We start from the raw sequence: 19,178 nt of genomic DNA on the forward strand, positions 1-19,178 counted from the left end.
TGGTGGCGATGACGTGAACGCCTACGTACAAATGAACATGCGAAAGCTATCCTTTTTCGGAAGTGAGTTGACAAAACCTTCCCCATTGTTTTCGAATGAGTTACATGGAAAAATGACATTGGAAAAATGTAAATTTCACAAGGAAGTAAGACACATTCCAAGAAAAAGTAACAAATCACTACCATCATTGGCCTTATCCTAGATCCTGTACATAAATAATAATAGTTTGCCATCATCCTCTCTGTTGGCAATTACCGTCAGTATGAGTATGATGCGCATGCCGAGTTCAAATCTTTGATATCTTATTTTCATAGTAAATATTGTTTAATCATAATTTTCTTGGAAGAGGAGATAATCCATAGTCTTTGAAATAAATAAATAGTTAATATATGTATATACAGTATATGGTCGATCAATAACACACCGGGGGCACAGTGTGACCAGGAAAATTTCGAGAACGAGTGGCCAGAATCATATATAGCATCCTTTTGATCTTACACGGTTTATTTTTTTTAACTATGTGAACTTGATATATTAAAATGGAAACAATGGAAAACAACGTTTCCCTTATGGCAACCGTCCAACTTGGCTCTTACATGTAAATTAATCATATGACGTAATGGTATATACTAGTAATCCCATTGTTGTCACATATGATGTACGCTAGAACGTATGCATGTGTCTGGCTGTGGTCCGGCTGGATCACGATCTGTGTATACACGTAAATCACACACATCATCATGTAAATCATATTGTTTCTATATGCATGGTACTGTACAACTTACTGGTACATAACAGTAATCAGTCGACACGTGACTGGCCGTATATATAAAACTGATGGTATTGTATCGATATGATATAAACTTTCCGTCGTATTCGCACCGTTTACATTTTGTAATTCGTTCAAAGTATCAAGATATTTCGATTCCTTTATTCTGATCAAAAGAAAGGATTTTTTTCCCTTTTTTTTTAAACTTGATTTTCTTTGTACTTAAGGACCGGTCAGTATCTTCTGCCGGGGGGGGGGTTACCCTGTTTTTGAAATTGGCAGTGGGGGGGGGGGGGTCATGCTGTTTTGAAAATTGTGGATATGGGGATCATCGTGTTTTGGATTGTGATGGAAAATCCCTTTCTACAGTGGCATATAGCCTTGTCTGAACTGACTGGTACATGTATAATATATTATTGTCCCTGTTTCTTACAATTACATAAATTCTTTAATATTACTTCACATAAGAGTTCAAACATACCTCTGCATATACATATACATGTACATGTATTTTCTAGCTAACACATTAGTTACAGAACATGTCATGTAAATACTTGGCTGTTTATATTGCACTTTGGGGCAAAAGTGAACTTGAAGGTTTCGTAATGCTCATCTTCAGAGATAGTTTGTAAAAGCAGTTAATCTAAATCATTCTTCTCTTCTGTATGAATAGTAGATGCACTTTCTATTTTGTTTTTATTTATATTAACACTTCATGTTATCGAAACTACAAATCACCACATCTCATCAAATTCCAGTTTCTATTAAGTATTATACACTAGGTATGACCACCTAAAGTTCTCTAACATACCAGTGACTTTACTATACATGCAATATTCAATAATGCCACTGTGCCAATGTTAAGGGCCAATTTTTATATGACATGGGAACCTCATTTAAAATTTACATTAACTAATAGCTTCGAAAACTTTCGAAGCTTTGAAATATTACCTTAAAGGCTATGAATAACCTAAAAATTGTACATATTCCCTTCTCAAGCTCCCCCCCCCCATCTTTCACGGTCTAGATGCTATTAAACTCCATTTTGAATGTATTTACCATGTGTTGTCAATAATTATGTGATAGTGCTATCCCAGGATCTTGTAAAGTATTTGTGAGACAGTCAAGCAGTCCACATTGAGTCACGATCAAATCATACCTGTTATGTGAATATGAATATGGTATATGGGGGGGGGGGGGGTCATCATGTGGGTCAGCCTGGGTTTGGTTTTACAGATAGGGGGGTCAGTAACTTTTTGTCGGCCTAATCGCAAAATCCACCGCCCCCCCCCCCCCGGCTGGAGAAGCTGACCGGTCCCTTACTATCGTAGCCACCATGATATATCATCAAAAGATACACTGGTCCAGAAATAATATTTCCAGGCAAGGCAATATAGTAAGCGTGTGTACACTGGTGTTAAATTTACTGTTGATGTTATGTCCAGAAGTGAAAGTTTTTCCCACCTCCTTTCCTATCGGGATGTGTCCTTGCCATGGTGGAGCGCCCCCTTTGGACTGAGTGGTGTTTTCGGCTCATCCTTGTTTTTGCACGTGTCATTTTGCATGTGCTAATATATATATATATATATATATATATATATATATATATATATATATATATATATATATATATATATATATATATATATATATATATATATATATATATATATATATATATATATATATATATATATATATATATATAGTTCGGAAAACAAAAGTATGAGTCGTTTGCGTCATCTAAACACAAGGAACGCATGCTCAGTTAGGGAGCCGTCATTATTTACGGTTGGGGGGGTCGGAGTAATTGGTTGATAAGAAGTGGAAATTCAACTGCCCCCCCCCCCCCCACCATCCTGCAGGGAAAAAAATCTATGACCCCCCACCTGACTTTAGAAATTGGGATGACCCCCCCCCCCCCCTCGTTTCCACTATATACATGAAGTGGTGGGTATTAAAAAGAGGAAATTATATTATTTATATTGCTACAATTGTATTATTAATGATTATTGGGGTACTTACAAAACAACCTCATTTCAGTAAGAATACTTATTTAAAGCAACAACAAATCCAGTTACAACCCTTGTCTCACTTCTTTGTAATTTAAATAATTTAGACTCACCAGAAACAAGGCAAGTCTTGTGAGAGTAAGGGTAACCATCACAATAATGTGTGATATTAAAGTAAGCCAAATTACCCAAAGTTTGTTGGAATGGTCATCTGTCTGGTCACAGGTATTACATCAATGCATGCCTTTGCTTTTAGTAGTCAATTATCCAAAGAGTGAAATAATCAGGTGAAATTTACGAGACTGTAAGACATTTTTTTTGCAATGTGTTTTACTAGTCGAGACTTTCCATTGATATATTTGCAATCAGAATTTTTACCTTATTTAATACAAAGCAGAGACACTTCTAAGCTGAAACAAAATAGTGATGACAAGCTAGTGTTACAGTGCGTGACACCTGTCAAATTATAATGACTTCAGTACATATTTACAAACTGGGTGACAACCTAACAACTAATTGATTCAAAGTTTGCTTTCAGAGTTTATACTGGTAGTTATATATTACTCACATATTTATTTTAAGATATTGTTATATAATTTAGTTTCTACTTCACACACAACTCCACATTGTACATGTAGTACATAAACAAATATTTAGGAAAACCAAAAACTTTAAGTTTTGATAATATTTTCTATTTGTTTTAAAATGTTAATAAAGTTACATTTTATGTGACAGGTTAAATAATCCTGATACTGTGTACACACGTTTTTCGAAACACATTTTTGTGTAGCCCCCCCCCCCCCCTACTTTCCCTCATTTTTCGGTAGACCCCCTGACCAACTCCAATTTCCAAGTGACCCCCCCCCCCATTCCTCCGACCCCCCAACCGTAAATAATGTCGGCTCCCTTAGTTTTGCTAACGAAAACAAACAAACAAACAAACAAACAAACAAACACACACACACACACACACACACACACACACACAACTATATATAAATGAATAAATACTATACTGACAAACATCAACAGTAATCACCCCAATTTGACCCCAAGTAGTGTAAGAGGTCAGTTAGGTCATTGGGTCACATGATAGTTTTATCACATGTGTCACGCATGTTTAGTGTATGCAGATTAGTTGACCGCGGTAGTTAGCGAAGCGGCGCTTTTGCTTTCACATTTCACGACAACCAGTCATATTACCATGTACATTGTACTAAAATGTAGAGTACCAATCCGGATGTAAAATACCCACCGTCACGATCCCGGCGATTTGAAGGTATGTATGGTAGCGTACCATGGTAGATTTTCATTTGCTGATATTGAATCCATTCAATACATGTAGCATTTAGACTCAGGTACATGTAGGTAGTCTTTTCTAATAGTATAGTATTGTTGGTTAGACTTAGAGCATGGAGTCTGGAGCGAGGTACGAAGGACTATGGATTTTTTTAAAATAACAAAACTGAGTTGAGGTTTAGCATTGTGTGATGTGATGTGATGTGGTGTGGTGTGGTGTGATGTGTGTGTGTGCGTGTTCTAACACCCCAGGGTGGGTTGGTGGTGGTGGTGGTGGTGTGTGTGTGTGTGTGTGTGTGTGTGTGTGTGTGTGTTCTAACACCCCAGGGTGGGTTGGTGGTGGTGTATGTGTATACAACTACAAGTATGTATGTATTCACTATTTATTTATTCATTCAACACAAAATCCACTATGGAAGCTGTATAAGATTACCATACAAAATGGAATAAAAGAATGAAGGCAATAAATACAAAATAAAACTTTATAAATCGTGACAATGAAAAAGAAGCAAGCAAATAAACAAACAAAAATGATATTGGTTTGTTGGTGCATGGTCAGTGTGTGTGTTTATAAAAGAACAATTTACAACACTGAGCTCTGTGATCCACACACACACTAAACCATTGTTATTATTGGACAGTGCAATATACAATGTACTAGTTGGTACTTTGGGAGGGTAAATTGGAAACAACAGATGTGATGTTTCAATCCATCTAGACATAGTCGGAACGAGACGTCACATTCACTTCTTGGAACCATGAACAATATATTCTCCATTGCTAATTTGTACTGTGAATATCTGTATACATCCACAACAATGGAACCAATACACTGTACATGTACATAACAAACGGTAACTGTAATTTATGGACACAGGATAGCTCGTTTGCAGAGGTGTAGAAAACACACATGTGGAAGCTTGTATTCAGACTGTGTGATGAGTGCAAGCTTCACTTGGCCATAGTGAATAATACACACGACATCAATCAAACATTGCACAATGATCATGAATCTCATTTCCTGTTATGAAAGATAAAACTGGTGTACAGGCCTTGCTTGACATGAAATGCATTGTCAACTGTGTTGATATTGTAATTGTTCATGTATAACAACAATACAAGCAGTTAACAATACATCTAATGAAAGTTGTCTAGTAAGACACATAGTAACTTCCACCTAAATGTTGGATGGAAGCCAACAGTGTACTGAAAGCGAATTTGCATTCTATCTCATCATGCAAGGTTTTATCAACATAGTGAATTCATAAGGTATCCTTTCTCTATAATGTTATAACTGGTGATGTATATTTGTAGTTGTTTTGTTTTACTTATACCATCATGCACAAGTCAAGATATTGTCCGTGAACAGAAAATATGGATTATATACTCTGGTCATTCTACGTCACGACAACCTGTGTGGTTCTGCGGTGTTTGAAAGTATGAGTCAAAACGTTCCAAATCGCCTTTCTTTTTCCTGAATATCCATGATTTGTATGCTTATGGGGATATAATTATATTACTCCCCATAATATTTTTCTTCAGTCAGCTGGAAAATACTCAAAACCCAAGGATTTGTCACTATGAGTTACTAGACAAGGCCCCTTAGGTCACGAGCGAAGAAAAATATTGGGGAATAATATCTAATTACATCAGTGTATGACTGGTACAAAATTTTAAATATTTTGATGAGAAATTATTTTGGGGTGAAAAGAGAGCCATAGAAATAACAACATAAGTATGATATGAAATTAACGACATTTCTTTTCAGAGATTATTTATTAAAACGATATTGTATTCTTCCTTTGAACTCAGACGTTATCTATATATTTGTTGGTTGTAAGCACACAATATGTCATGAGAATGTGTTTGTACATGAAAGTATGATTTTGTATATACAATGTATGTATATTTTGTATGTTTTGCATGATGCAGATATTAAGTATGATAAGCAATTGTTATTATGTGGATTTACATTGCAGGGGATGGACAGATGACAGCTGTACAGTTTATCTGATCTTTTGACTTTGCTGTGTGTGTGTGTGGAGGTTATTATCAAGAATGCAGGAAAACCAAGGAATTGACATTGCTAATGCTGGAAAGGCAGGAAATTACAGAAATGGTCTCAGGCGTTTGAACATCCAGGATGAATGTGTCAGTAGCAGTGATATGGATATTGAGAAAATGTTACAGTTGCAGCAACATGCAGTTAGTATGCTGTCTACCATGCAAACACTGTGGCAGAAACAACAACTCTGTGATGTGACACTTTCGGTTCAGGGAAAGCATATTCGGGCTCACCGCTTAGTGCTTGCAGCATGTAGTCCTTATTTTAATGCAATGTTTACTAGTGAAGTTCGAGAACGTAAAGAAGACGTTATTGTTCTGAAAGATCTTGAATATAATGCTGTTGAAGCTATCGTTGATTTTGCATATAGCGCTGATGTGAAAGTGAACGAGGATAACGTACAGGCATTACTCAAAGCAGCCAGTTTGTTGCAGCTAGAAACGGTACGAATTGGTTGTTGTGAATTTCTGAAATCGCAGCTTGATCCCACAAACTGTGTCGGTATTCGTGGATTTGCAGAACTGCACAGTTGCTTTGATCTTCAAGCAACAGCAGACACTTACATGCAGCAACATTTTCCAAAAGTAGCACAAAACGAAGAATTCCTCCAACTCACAACTGATGATCTGATTGATCTGATTGCAAGAGATACCTTGAACGTCAAAAACGAGGAAGAGGTGTACCACGCAGTCATTGCCTGGATCAAACATGATCCTGAAAATCGCATGAAAAAATTAGTAACAATTCTGGAGTATGTACGTCTTCCACTCTGCTCATGGGAATTTTTAACTTCCCAAGTTGCAAACGATAACATAGTGACTGCAACTAAAAGCTGTAAGAAATTCTACAATGATGCTAAACGTTACCATGCACAACAATTCCATCCCCAATTACAAGGTGAACTCAATATCAGAACTTTACCAAGGGATTCTTTCTGTCAGGCCAAGTATATTTATGCTGCAGGTAAGCTAAGTATAGAATTATTTTTATGATATCTAGGCCAAATAAAATATAGTTTGAGGATCTATTTTGGCACTTGAGGTCCACAACGGATTTGACATTTTGCTTTGGATCGTGACGGGAGAAAACTGGGTCCTTGTCTATGCGTATTTGACCATAGACCACCCTAGGGTCTATGATTTGACATACTGTCTTGGCGAAAGAAATCACGACATAGTCACTCCAAAGTTATGCAGGAAGTCCTTCAGCTGTGGTGCCTTAAACTTTTTGAAGTTGTCCATGATGAACACAATGGAAAACATAAAATAAAAGTCCCTTATACATGTATACGGGCTTACACAGTGTTGTCAAGCATTTTAAATGATACATGGCGGCCAAAGCTTGACTTTTGTCATGTGATGTGGTTAGCAACTGTTGCTAGGCGATCTCGCAAGATCTCGCCACTACTGGAAGATCCCTTATTTGTGAATGGCATCCATTAGTGTATCTGGTGTAGAGAACAGTGATCAAAAAAAGAAAGATAAACATGTAATTATTTCAACATGAAACTAAAGTAGCCAACAAGAAACATAAACTTACTTTTTATTTGTATTAGCTCCAAACTGAGAACGCAAATAGTTCATTAAGTATATTTTATCTAAATCACTCAGCTTTTGACCTGTATACCATAACAGCTGAAGAAGGCAGAGTGATGTAGCCATAGTAACAGTCCGCCATATTGTTTTTAGCATTGACACTAAAAGCCAACACACAAATTATGCAGGTTTATTTTGTAGAATTGACAGGTACTTTAGTGATTGAATTCAGAATTTGATAGTAAATCCAGTTATACCATGTATAAATTTACTTTCAAAACAGAATTGAAAATGGCAGTAGAGATACTAGTGAGTAAACACAAAAATAATGATATGCCTGAATACAAATTTATGTACATATTAATTGGGGACACCACACACAACTGAAAACTCCAATTGAGAATAGACTATGTACAAATTGTAATACAATAGAAGACGAAGAACATCATTTGATACATTGTAATCTATATACAAAGCAAAGAGATAAATTATTTAATGTCATTTATAATATCAATTCAGAATTAAATAGTGTAGAAAAGAAAGAGCAATTTAAATTTATTATGCAATCAAAACAAAAAGAGATTATAATTGCAGTGTTCTCCCCAGGATTGAAGATAAGCATGGTGGAAAATTTGCATATCAAGTTGTATATCATTAGCATAATAATTTACATATATTAATTTGCATATCATTAGCATAATAATCTACATATAATATTTTTGCATATCTCCAACATTCAACCGCTTTGCGCCTAACAAATGTGAGGATGTTGCTGTTTGTTAGTAAAAACTTGCACGAGCATTGTCGGTAAGTTCTAACATAGTGGGCTGAGTTCCAAGCATGGCAGTAACTTCATGGTTTCTCTATGCTAGGGAGAACACTGTTTTGTATCTAAACTCATGGAAAAATATTTAATAAACTAAATTGTAGTGCTCTCTAATATCTTTACTACACTTATGTACCCAAATAGAATTGTATTTATTTTGCCCAGCGTCCTTATATCTTGCCATGGTGGTGGGTATTGTAACATCCCTAATCCAATTTACATCCTTCATTTTGGTTGGGGAGGAAACAGGCTAAAGGTACAACATACATGTATGTATGTGGTCCATTTTACCTCAGTGAGAACTAACACCTCTAACCCTAATGCTACTTGTCTGCCTTCATTTTGGATGAGTTACAAAATGGCATAGATACACTAAATCCGTATTGGTCATTTTTCTTGTCTCTCTTAATAATTTATGGCATTTTGTATCTTGATGTACAGGAGGTGAAACCACACCAGGTAGATGCACTATCAGTAGTGTAGAAAGATATAACGTCCTGTTAGAATGCTGGACTCCGGTTACACCCATGCGAAGCTCACGTCGTGGAGTCGGCGTCGCAACCTTACAAAATGTCCTGTATGCAGTTGGAGGATCTGATGGATTAAACGCATTGAAGTGCGTCGAGTGTTTTGATCCACAGACTGATTCATGGAGGATGGTTGCCCCGTTGAATGCCCACCGTAGTAGCGTTGCAGTCGTTGCCCATCAAAATCATCTCTATGCATTGGGTGGTTATGATGGCATGACTAGTATTAATACAGCAGAGAGATACAACCCTAATAACAATGAATGGATTCCCATACCAGGTAATTTTTGTGTGAAATAATACAACGATACTATTCATACTCATTAATAGCACTATTACGAAATGTTTTGCTACTCTAGGTAGGTCACTTCCATTTTGCAGTTATAATCGATCACATCTGCGATATTATGTGCCACAAACACAATCCAGCGAAAGTACTTTCGGAAGGCTGAGTTGATCGTATGACCGTTGTCACAATATTGCTCAAGATTATTTCATTTTCAAACACTGAGTACAACTAATATATCTCTACATATTATAAGGTATTATGTATTTTTGAAGAGAGGAACTTATTAAGTGCTTTTGCTAGATCATGTGTCAAAGGCCGCTGCACGCTCTATTGGGAACGCAGCGATAAAATATTTCGAAATCGTGCTATTGCACATGTAGTACACTTTCCATGATTGTGGTAGCACAATGAAGACATACATTGTATGAGAATGCAGACAATGATGCTATGATATTCTGTTAGGGTCTTAAGCTTTGTCATGAAGAACGACAACATGATGGTGAATGCCAGGTCTCTGGATGGATGCAATAATTGTGTTCTATACCATAAAAACTATGACAGAGATTACTAAAATCCCATATTGCCAATGGGCTGAGATGGAATATCTCATACAAGTTGGGGAGACAAAATGTCCAAATGAGTTTGAGATATTCCATTTTAGTCCATTGTGTGTGGGATTCTTTTTCTCATATCCCTTTTTTTTCTGGTAGGAAAACAAGTTAAAATCAGGTTATTTACTGATTGAAATAATAACACCAAGGGTGCCTTTACCTTGTGTGTTGGTGTCAAAACATTGTCCCTTTAATTCAATCATAACTACTAATTCCAGACATCCTAATTGAGATCAACACTGTCTTTATTCTTTATTCTCAAAGACTCATATCTGTATTACATATCATACTTCTAGTATTCAAAATTGTGATCGTCTCTGAGTTTAACTTGCACACTAATACAGAGTACAAGATCAAATCGATCTCACACGGGCTGTCCCACACTCTTAGCTTGCAGGGACGTGAGAATACCATTTCCAATGCAAATAGAAGGTAAAATCTGAAAAGAGAGTGAAATAAGTGTACAATATCAGAAAAGGTGGTGCCATAGTGTACTAATGTAGGAATTATGGGTAATATGAAAGTTACCATGTAGCTTTTTGATGACACAATATCAAGTATTCTTTTGTATTTTTTGTTCCATGTTTTGCAGACATGTCTAGTCCTCGCAGCATGGCAGGTGTGGTGGTATTTGGTGGTTGTCTGTATGTGATTGGTGGATATGATGGTGCTAGTGATCTCAACTCCGTAGAACGATACAACCCAAAGGTAATTTATACATACACATAAATGCATTTGGACTTGTTACTTTTTAGATCAAAGAAAACTTAAAGAGAAACGCACCTCATTGCTTCAGTCTTTCAGAGAGTGCATTCCACGATATTTCATTTTACAAACCAGGTAAAATAAAATAAGCATGTTTGAAAACTTTGCCACTGTGAAAATTTGTTGAAATTAAGTCCTTGGCAAATATATGAGAATTACTTGATATTACTTGATACTTGGTCTTATATGTTCGAATGATTTCATTCACCGTGAAGAGTTCTCAACGAAAGTTAATTTCATTGACTGATAATGACAGTATCAAGGACTTGCCGTATTTTGACAACCAACAGCCATCTTCAACTGAGAATGAGGTCATGATGTTCTTGTCGTTAAATTGAGAAGCCTGAAGATATAGTATACTATCATGTACCAGATTTGAACTGCCAATTGCTAGATTGTATTGTTAAAGAGGAAGATGCACAAAAGGAGGATTAGAAGGGCGATATATTTTCAAGTTACTTCCCAAATGAAGTAGTAAATCATTATGCAGTAATGGGTCTCAATCTTATGATATTGTGAACTACCATAAAAATTCCACTCTTCTGTTGTACATCAATAGCACTTGAGAGACCTGAATTTCACTTACTGAGAGGGTTAGTATTGTCATCATATTGGCTAAATTACATTAGCTACTAGGCTCAAGTCATGCATGTCTATGTTCTATGGCTGTAGAGTTTACGATTGAAAAGTTGATGTCAAAAGAATTGGGATGTTAAAAGACTCTGGTCATTATGGTTCTATGTTTTTAGTACAGTGAGTATTTCTGCAGGGTGAACAAAACTATTACTTTCAGGTAGAAGACTATGCCAAGCATGAACAAAATTTGGTTTGGCAGAAATTAGTCCAATTCTACAGCAATCTAGCTTTTCCCCATGTACAATAGGTGTAAATACAGCAATGATATGTCAGTTTTCGGCCATGACAGTATTGTCATCACCACTGCTGGCATTGTTACTCGTATAGTGACTTATAAGATGTTTGTTTGTTTGTTCCATTTGAACAAAGGTGCTATTCATGACACATGAATGTACTGTCTACTGTATGGTTATATGACAATCTCCCTCTCTTTATCAAGTAATTGTCTCCCAGAACTGTCTGGTCATTCCCACAACAATTCACCCAAACTACAAAGAGCTTCTAGGTTAATTAGCACTTTATCACTTTATCAAACAAATAGAGCATGACGTGCTCTCCCCCCCCCCCCCCTCAAATATTTGAAATTTTTGATGACTATACACTTTCAACTGTTGTCTGCTATGAAACTTTAACCTTTTGTCAATGCTGATCATTTGCACTGCAGGGAGAAAGATGTAGACAATTCACACATTTCATTTTGTATTTCTTAGTTGACTTTTTTTTTGTATTTGATGACATTTTTATTGGGGTTTATTACAAAGATAAAGATACATCTCTTTTTCATAAATGGAAATTTCACATTTTTCTTATAGTTTTCAATTTCAAAAACTTCCCATTTCTTAATGTGTGCAATTAGTTTACTTTTTCTAACCACAGTATGAAACTCTACACTCTGAACATTTTGCAAGTATTTTCACTTTGAGAAATATAAATATATTGTTTAGCTACAAGAATGTCAAATTTAAGAATGATGACAGTTGTTTTCTTAGTTGACTTTGTTCGTCATAAAGCTTTGCTCAGTTCAAGGTCATAGAGACATATATAAAGCAATTGTTTCTGTGAAAAGTAAATCACGCTCCAATAGTTTGACAAATTGATGTTGACATAGACTCCGTCTGTATTGCAAGGTCCAGATATGCTTGATCTATTTAACTTGTATGCGTATCATAGACTTCCAAGAAATGCATTAAATGACACAGCACTGCGTTCATCATTTTCGACATAACACTTGACTTGCAGTATTTTTGGTAAGGGTGGTAAAGTAGGTAAAATCTACCAGGGTTCCCATGTCATTTGACCTGGGTTCCCAAACAAAATAACTATACAGACGCTATGGGGAAACACTGCCATTTTTACCCCTTTCTCCCTTTCTGTTACCGGGGTTCCTCAACCTTAGCAAAAACACTGGACACATCAGTTGCTTCTCAGAGTCTCACTCTGAAACTTGCGAATACTACCATGTATGTTCAAATGTCACTACCGGTACTGTAAGAACAGCTTGTGCTTGGTACCAGTACTAAAGTAGTAACACAGTAGTCATGAATATGTTGATTGTAAACACTTCATAAACAACCTCTTTACTGTCGGACGACAACAACAATCATAACAGACAGTGTTGTTCATGTTTGGATTTCTGCCAAATTGTAACTTAAGTGCAGAAATCTTCAAAATGACACAGCAAATCTCTTCACTAGCATAGTACTAGTACTTGATACAGCTTTGTCATGAATAACCAACATGCAAATTAGAATGAATATTAATGAGCTCCCAGGATGCCCCTCTGCTTCAGCAGACTCCTTTTTGTGCATTATGGGTACCGTATTCATGACAATGTGTTTCCTCCTCCTTTTATCCTTTGCCAGACAAAGCAATGGAATACAGTATCACCCATGTTAACAAGTAGATCTATGTTAGGTGCTGCAGTATTGAATGGTAAGATCTATATAGCTGGTGGTTGTGAGCAGGACTTGAGGTAAGAAATATCGACATATGAACTTGGGATCTTTTCACTTTGTGAGACCCTGCTGTATTATTGGGAACCTGATAGGATGGATATTGCTATGTGAAGGATTTAATCAAATACATGCATTGTATACACAAGGGATTGTATGCTCCCCAGGGAATTGAGGAAGAATAAAAGAGTTGCTGTGTTGATATAGGTCCATGCCAGGGGTACCAATAGGGAACTTGCAAACCCGCCATGTTGAATGTTGCATCATGGGAAATGTGATAATAAATACTAATCCATTAGTATTGTAAACAATATTGTTACATTGTTTGTAACCACCAATAATCAATTCATAGTTACCCTGACCATTTTGGGAGGTATATTTTAGCGATAGTTCCAGATTGCGTATTACAATAACCACAGATAATGCCATAGTCCTTTGCTTCTGAGCATGCTCAGTCTGGATTGCAAGTTCCCTATTGTAAAACTGTGAACAATACAGATGAAAGTGCTATGTAGAAACTGCATTAACTGACATTACTATCAGTGTTGTTATTTTCCTTCTAGTCTTGCCAGTGTTGAAGTGTAAAGGGTTGTTGTGCTTTTATGAGTACATACACTTTGAACAAAGTATTGGAAAGCATTGTGTGTATAAACTAAATTTTATCATCATTTGTACTTTTTAGTCTTGCCAGTGTTGAGGTATATGACCCATCTATTGATACATGGAGTCTGGTGTGTCCTATGAGTCAAGCTAGGAGTGGAGTTGGTGTCGTTGTACTACAACAGAAACTCTACTGTGTTGGTGGCTACGATGGGAATGATTACTTGAGAACTGTAGAAGTGTATGACCCAGATAGAGATGTGTGGAATGAAGCAACTAGTATGACAACATGTAGAAGACGATTTGGTTGCTGTTGTTAGTTAGCATGTGATAGAGTAATGGAATTATAGGAATTTGGTATATGTACCTTCCATAGCAACATGTAGGAGATTTGATTGCTGTTATTAATTGAATAATGAAGGTACATTAGTTTGTATACCTTCAAATATGACATGACAACGGGTAAAAGAATTTTTTATTCAAATGATAGCCCAGAGACTTGGCTATCTGACTTGACATGCTGGCTTGACAGTATAGCCCAGAGACTTGGCTATCTGACTTGACATGCTGGCTTGACAGTATAGCTCAGAGACTTGGCTATCTGACTTGACATGCTGGTTTGACAGTATAGCTCAGAGACTTGGCTATCTGACTTGACATGCTGGCTTGACAGTATAGCCCAGAGACTTGGCTATCTGACATGACATACTGACTTGACAGTATAGCCCAGAGACTTGGCTATCTGACTTGACATGCTGGCTTGACAGTATAGCCCAGAGACTTGGCTATCTGACTTGACATACTGACTTGACAGTATAGCCCAGTGACTTGGCTATCTGACTTGACATTCAACAAACTACATTGCCAGGCTAGATAGTGATGTCTCAAGGCATCTATATTTTGTATACCTTCAAACGTACTGTATGTCAAGTTGACAGACACACTTCTGTACTAATAACTGTTAGTAACTCACTATTATTGTGTGTCTTTCCACTTGTATCATTTATAAATGCACTCAACATACTTGGAGATATATTGTCAGTTTTAAATTTTACTAAGTTTTGGAATTTAACAGATTTTGTATATATAAAAAAGACAATCAAGAAATATCTAGTTTAGAACATATATATGTAAAGTTGGTCTCAGATTCAGAATATGAGTAAGATTGGAGGTCTAGTCTCATATTGAGCCTCAGATTCATATTGAGCCACAGATTCAGCCTCATATTCTCTGAAATGGAACACCTGACAAAATCTGTGAAATACCATTGAGACTACAGGAAATGGTCCCACTTCACACTCACTTGATGGGTGAGGGAGTGACTTGGTTTTTACAATTTTTATATGGGAAAATGACATGAAATAGGGATAAGCACCTGTCACCAAGACATTTGTAGTAGGTCATAGTTCAGCTGATGTGTGTTTGTTTGTTTTCACTACTTCCAATGTTATATCTGTAGTTTTACAATAGAGAAATATTTTAATCTTATTTAAAAGTCTGTAGAAGTAACATTACATGGTGAGTGTGAAGTGAGACCATTTCCTGTTGTCTCAATGGCATTTTTCTTGTTTCACTGATTTTGTTGGGTGACTCGTTGTAATTTCCATATCTGAAACTAAGAGGCTAAATGGTAGGCTCAATACTAGACTAGCCTTTGAATCTGATGATCAACTTCATACACATAGTTTAGAAGGAGAATTTTTTTAAAGTATTTTCGTTTGATAATGTTAATAGGATGTACCTATAAATCTATGTGTATTTTGTATATTTTTGGTCATTGTTTATCATCTCTGTGGTTACTCAAAATAATCAGAAATTATTCTGTATATGGATTGTGTGAATATAAATAACTCAGACGCACCTTTTGGAATATAGAATTCTTGATTTTCTTGGAAGACGTGATTTAATATTTTTTTGTAGTTTTAGTTAGCCATTTAAAAAAGTCACTTTCGTATGGAGGAATTTTGAATGCAGGTGCTGATAATGTTTTTTTTTTTTTTTTTTTTTTTTTTTTTTTTTTTTTTTTTTTTGATAGTAAATATTTAGACTGAACATGGACAATGCAAAACTTTATGTAAACTCTTTTTAAAAAAATACCTATGATAAAAACATGTTTTGTTTGTACTTTTGGAATGTAAAATGACCGACTCATGATTAACTTTCGATGTTGTACCTATCATTGAGTTTGAAAATTATGGTGTGCAGTGATACACATTGTATGTTGGGATCAACACAATGACGTGGTGTTTTTCAATTGTGTTTATGCATGCATATGATGTATACAAGTACACACACACTGTGACACACAGATAATTACCCATAAGGCAATGCGTGTGGGGTGTTTATAAAACTACAAGTGAGGGATTACAATTACAATAGAACAAATTGATAAATATGTTGGAATTACAGGTGTTTCAGTTTTGAGGCCAAGGATTTACAAAAGCAGACAACAATGCAATTAACTTGTTAAATAATATATTCTTTATCTTTTTCAGCTTTCATTAATGTTGTATATGTTGTATAGTTTCTACTGAAATAAGCAAGGAAAGTGATGGGGGGGGGGGGTGATGTGAGGAAGCAGTGATGTGGGGGAGGGGGTGATATGAGGAAGCAGTGATGTGGGGGTGATATGAGGAAGCAGTGGTGTGGGGTGTGGGGGGGGGGGTATGAGGAAGCAGTGATATGGGGCTGGGTGATATGGGGAAACAGCGATATTTGGACTGTGGTGGTTGGGGCGCTAACCTCACTGAATGTGGATCTACAGGGGTTGAGTAATTGCGTCATCCTTTTTGTAAATCATGAGAATAATATGGATGGAAGTTTATTGGTATAGAATCTATTTCTGTAGTCATAGGTTGTTTAGGTGTATGTTTTGAAATTAACTGATTTTAAAGCAGTTGATTAATTTATTTGTAGGTGCAATACCTTCATATTAGTATTACTAATAGTGCCTTTGCCTGTGTAAAATGAACCCACCATATCAGTACGAGTGATAAACGACGAGTTTGTCAACTCTGATACTAAAGTGCACAGTGCCTTCTCAGACCTGTTTTAAATTTTAAGCCTTCAAATTCTTACACATTTAAACAGTTTAATATAGAGATGGTTAGATCTCAAATGTTATTCATTAAAGTCTCCTGCTTCAAAATTAATATTAGTACACGTCTATTCTTGACAAAGAGAACAAATAGCACACATTCTGTAGAGGAAACCTGTGATGGAACTTTATATAGACAACATTGGGTCATTGTTACCATGGTAACATTGGGTCACTGTAACAGAGGTAAACTCATCTGAAATATTTTTGACACATTGAGTCTGTTGACAGGACTTTTTTTTTTTTAGAACATTGCAATTTATAAGAAGACTGATTCAATGTGATGATCACGGACTGGATACTTGTGAATTATATTTTCTTTATTTTCCTTCAAACATTTAATGTCAGAAACTTTTATCTTATTCTGAGAAACGGGGAAAATTTTATATTTTGGTAAGATTTAACAATATCATTACTTGATATCAGTTCAGATTATAAGTGATTGATATGAAGTTAATAATTAATATTTGTATAATTTCGTGTATTGTAAGTATTTCATTTTGAATAATGATTTATTATTTATACAGGAAGTTTGGAAAATAAGTGACAAGTGCAGCTGATAGTGCTTTGTGTGGTTTATTTACAATACAACTGCCAACACTGAAGCATTGACAAACAAACTTGTTACGAACAGGGAATGAATTGGATACACTTGGCACAGCATGTTATATTGCATTTCATGGTTTCATAAGAAGAGTTTTATGGCTTCTTTATGTGTGCATCAATTGCCAGGGAACTTCAAATTTGACTGTGAAATCATTGACCCTCCCCTATGGAGGGTCAAGATGGCGGGTCTATGGTGAAATGAACTATTATGTAAAGAGGCCATACAACTGTTCTTATCAAATGATGGAATGTAATGCTTGTCTCTGTACTTCCAACATGCTGTGCATGAAGTTATTAATCCAATTCAGTTGTGTATTTTCCCTGTTTGTAACAAGTTCCACTCATCAATGCTTACATGTCGCTGATTGTAAAACCAACAATAGCCTGGCCTCTCTACTCGAATTCAATTCAACAAACCTACCTAGTTCTGCTTGTTGTGAGGTTGTGCTTCTGTTACTCAAATATCAAAGACATTCACTTGACTGTGATGCAGGGACAGCTGAGTTGCAGAAGTCAAAACATTCAAGTGGAGCTCTCTTATCATGTTTTACTTGCATGATAATATCTTGATAAAAGTACTAACAGAGTAATGAATTAACATTGGTAACTTGATAAAGACTGAACATTTCCAGAACCTGGCAATTTTTGTTTTGAACTTTTTTGTGTGTTTCTTAAGAGTATTTTGTATTTGGGGGTACATTTTTTTTCAATTTTTTCCATAAATTTTATACTATAGATATTTATTTGGACAGTTGTCCCATATTTGTTGTTATTTCTAGATTCACTTATACTTTGATTTGCTAGAGCGACAGATTTCAAGTGATTTTGGGAAGTTATCCCTGATGTTTGTTGCAGTTCACTACAAAATATTACCATCACACTGCAGGATACTTAATACATGTTGGAATCAATTGTACAAATTAATTTCTCTTATTTCAAGTGGCATTTTGTCGTGTCTCCCCCCCCCCACCCCCACCCCCCATTCATTTAGGATCTGTTCAATTGTGAGTAAATAGGGGTGAGCAGTATGAATGATTGGGTGGTGGTGAGATGTTAATTAGGTAATATAAATTCTTTATCAAGTATTGTATTTACTTGTTGATGATGATAATGAAAACAATAAAATTGCAATAATTGTGTATCACTGTATCACTTGCTTTAGCTCTTTTTGATTGAACATGTTGAAGAGATGTGTATTTGTCAAAAAACATAAAACACTTCACCCAGATACGTTTCTGAATGGCTAAAGTCCTTGGGCAAGATTTGAACCATGACTGTGCCTCAGTCAACCCAGCTGTATAATTAGGGACCTGGTAGGATAGAAGTTCCAATGGGAATGCTTTAATCCTATGCGCTTACAAAGGCTGCAATGGATTGTATGCTCCCCGGGGAGTTGAGGAAGTATAAAGGGCCATTGTGCCGCTATAGATCTGAGCCAGGATTAATAATTCTAAAGCACTTTGAGCACCTTGACGGGGTGGGAAACCCAGCCAAATATCAACATTAAGAATTGCGACATCTCATTATATATTGTTTATTTCACAAACAACAATTTAATATTTGCAAAAAATATACAGTTACAGTTGTAA

General features: G+C 36.0%; 1 protein-coding gene across 1 annotated transcript; it reads left to right on the plus strand.

Annotated features, from left to right (window-relative positions):
- The first annotated feature begins 3,965 nt into the window (after positions 1-3,965).
- On the plus strand, positions 3,966-14,498 carry LOC144434630 (kelch-like protein 18). The gene is made up of 6 exons (XM_078123119.1): positions 3,966-4,060; positions 6,060-7,108; positions 8,948-9,313; positions 10,526-10,641; positions 13,197-13,306; positions 13,969-14,498. Exons 2-6 carry the CDS (start codon positions 6,139-6,141, stop codon positions 14,204-14,206), a joined length of 1,800 nt encoding a protein of 599 aa, XP_077979245.1. The 5' UTR covers positions 3,966-4,060; positions 6,060-6,138; the 3' UTR covers positions 14,207-14,498.
- The last annotated feature ends 4,680 nt before the right edge of the window (positions 14,499-19,178 follow it).

This window comes from Glandiceps talaboti, chromosome 4 (assembly GCF_964340395.1).
Source record: "Glandiceps talaboti chromosome 4, keGlaTala1.1, whole genome shotgun sequence".
Taxonomy (NCBI): domain Eukaryota; kingdom Metazoa; phylum Hemichordata; class Enteropneusta; family Spengelidae; genus Glandiceps; species Glandiceps talaboti.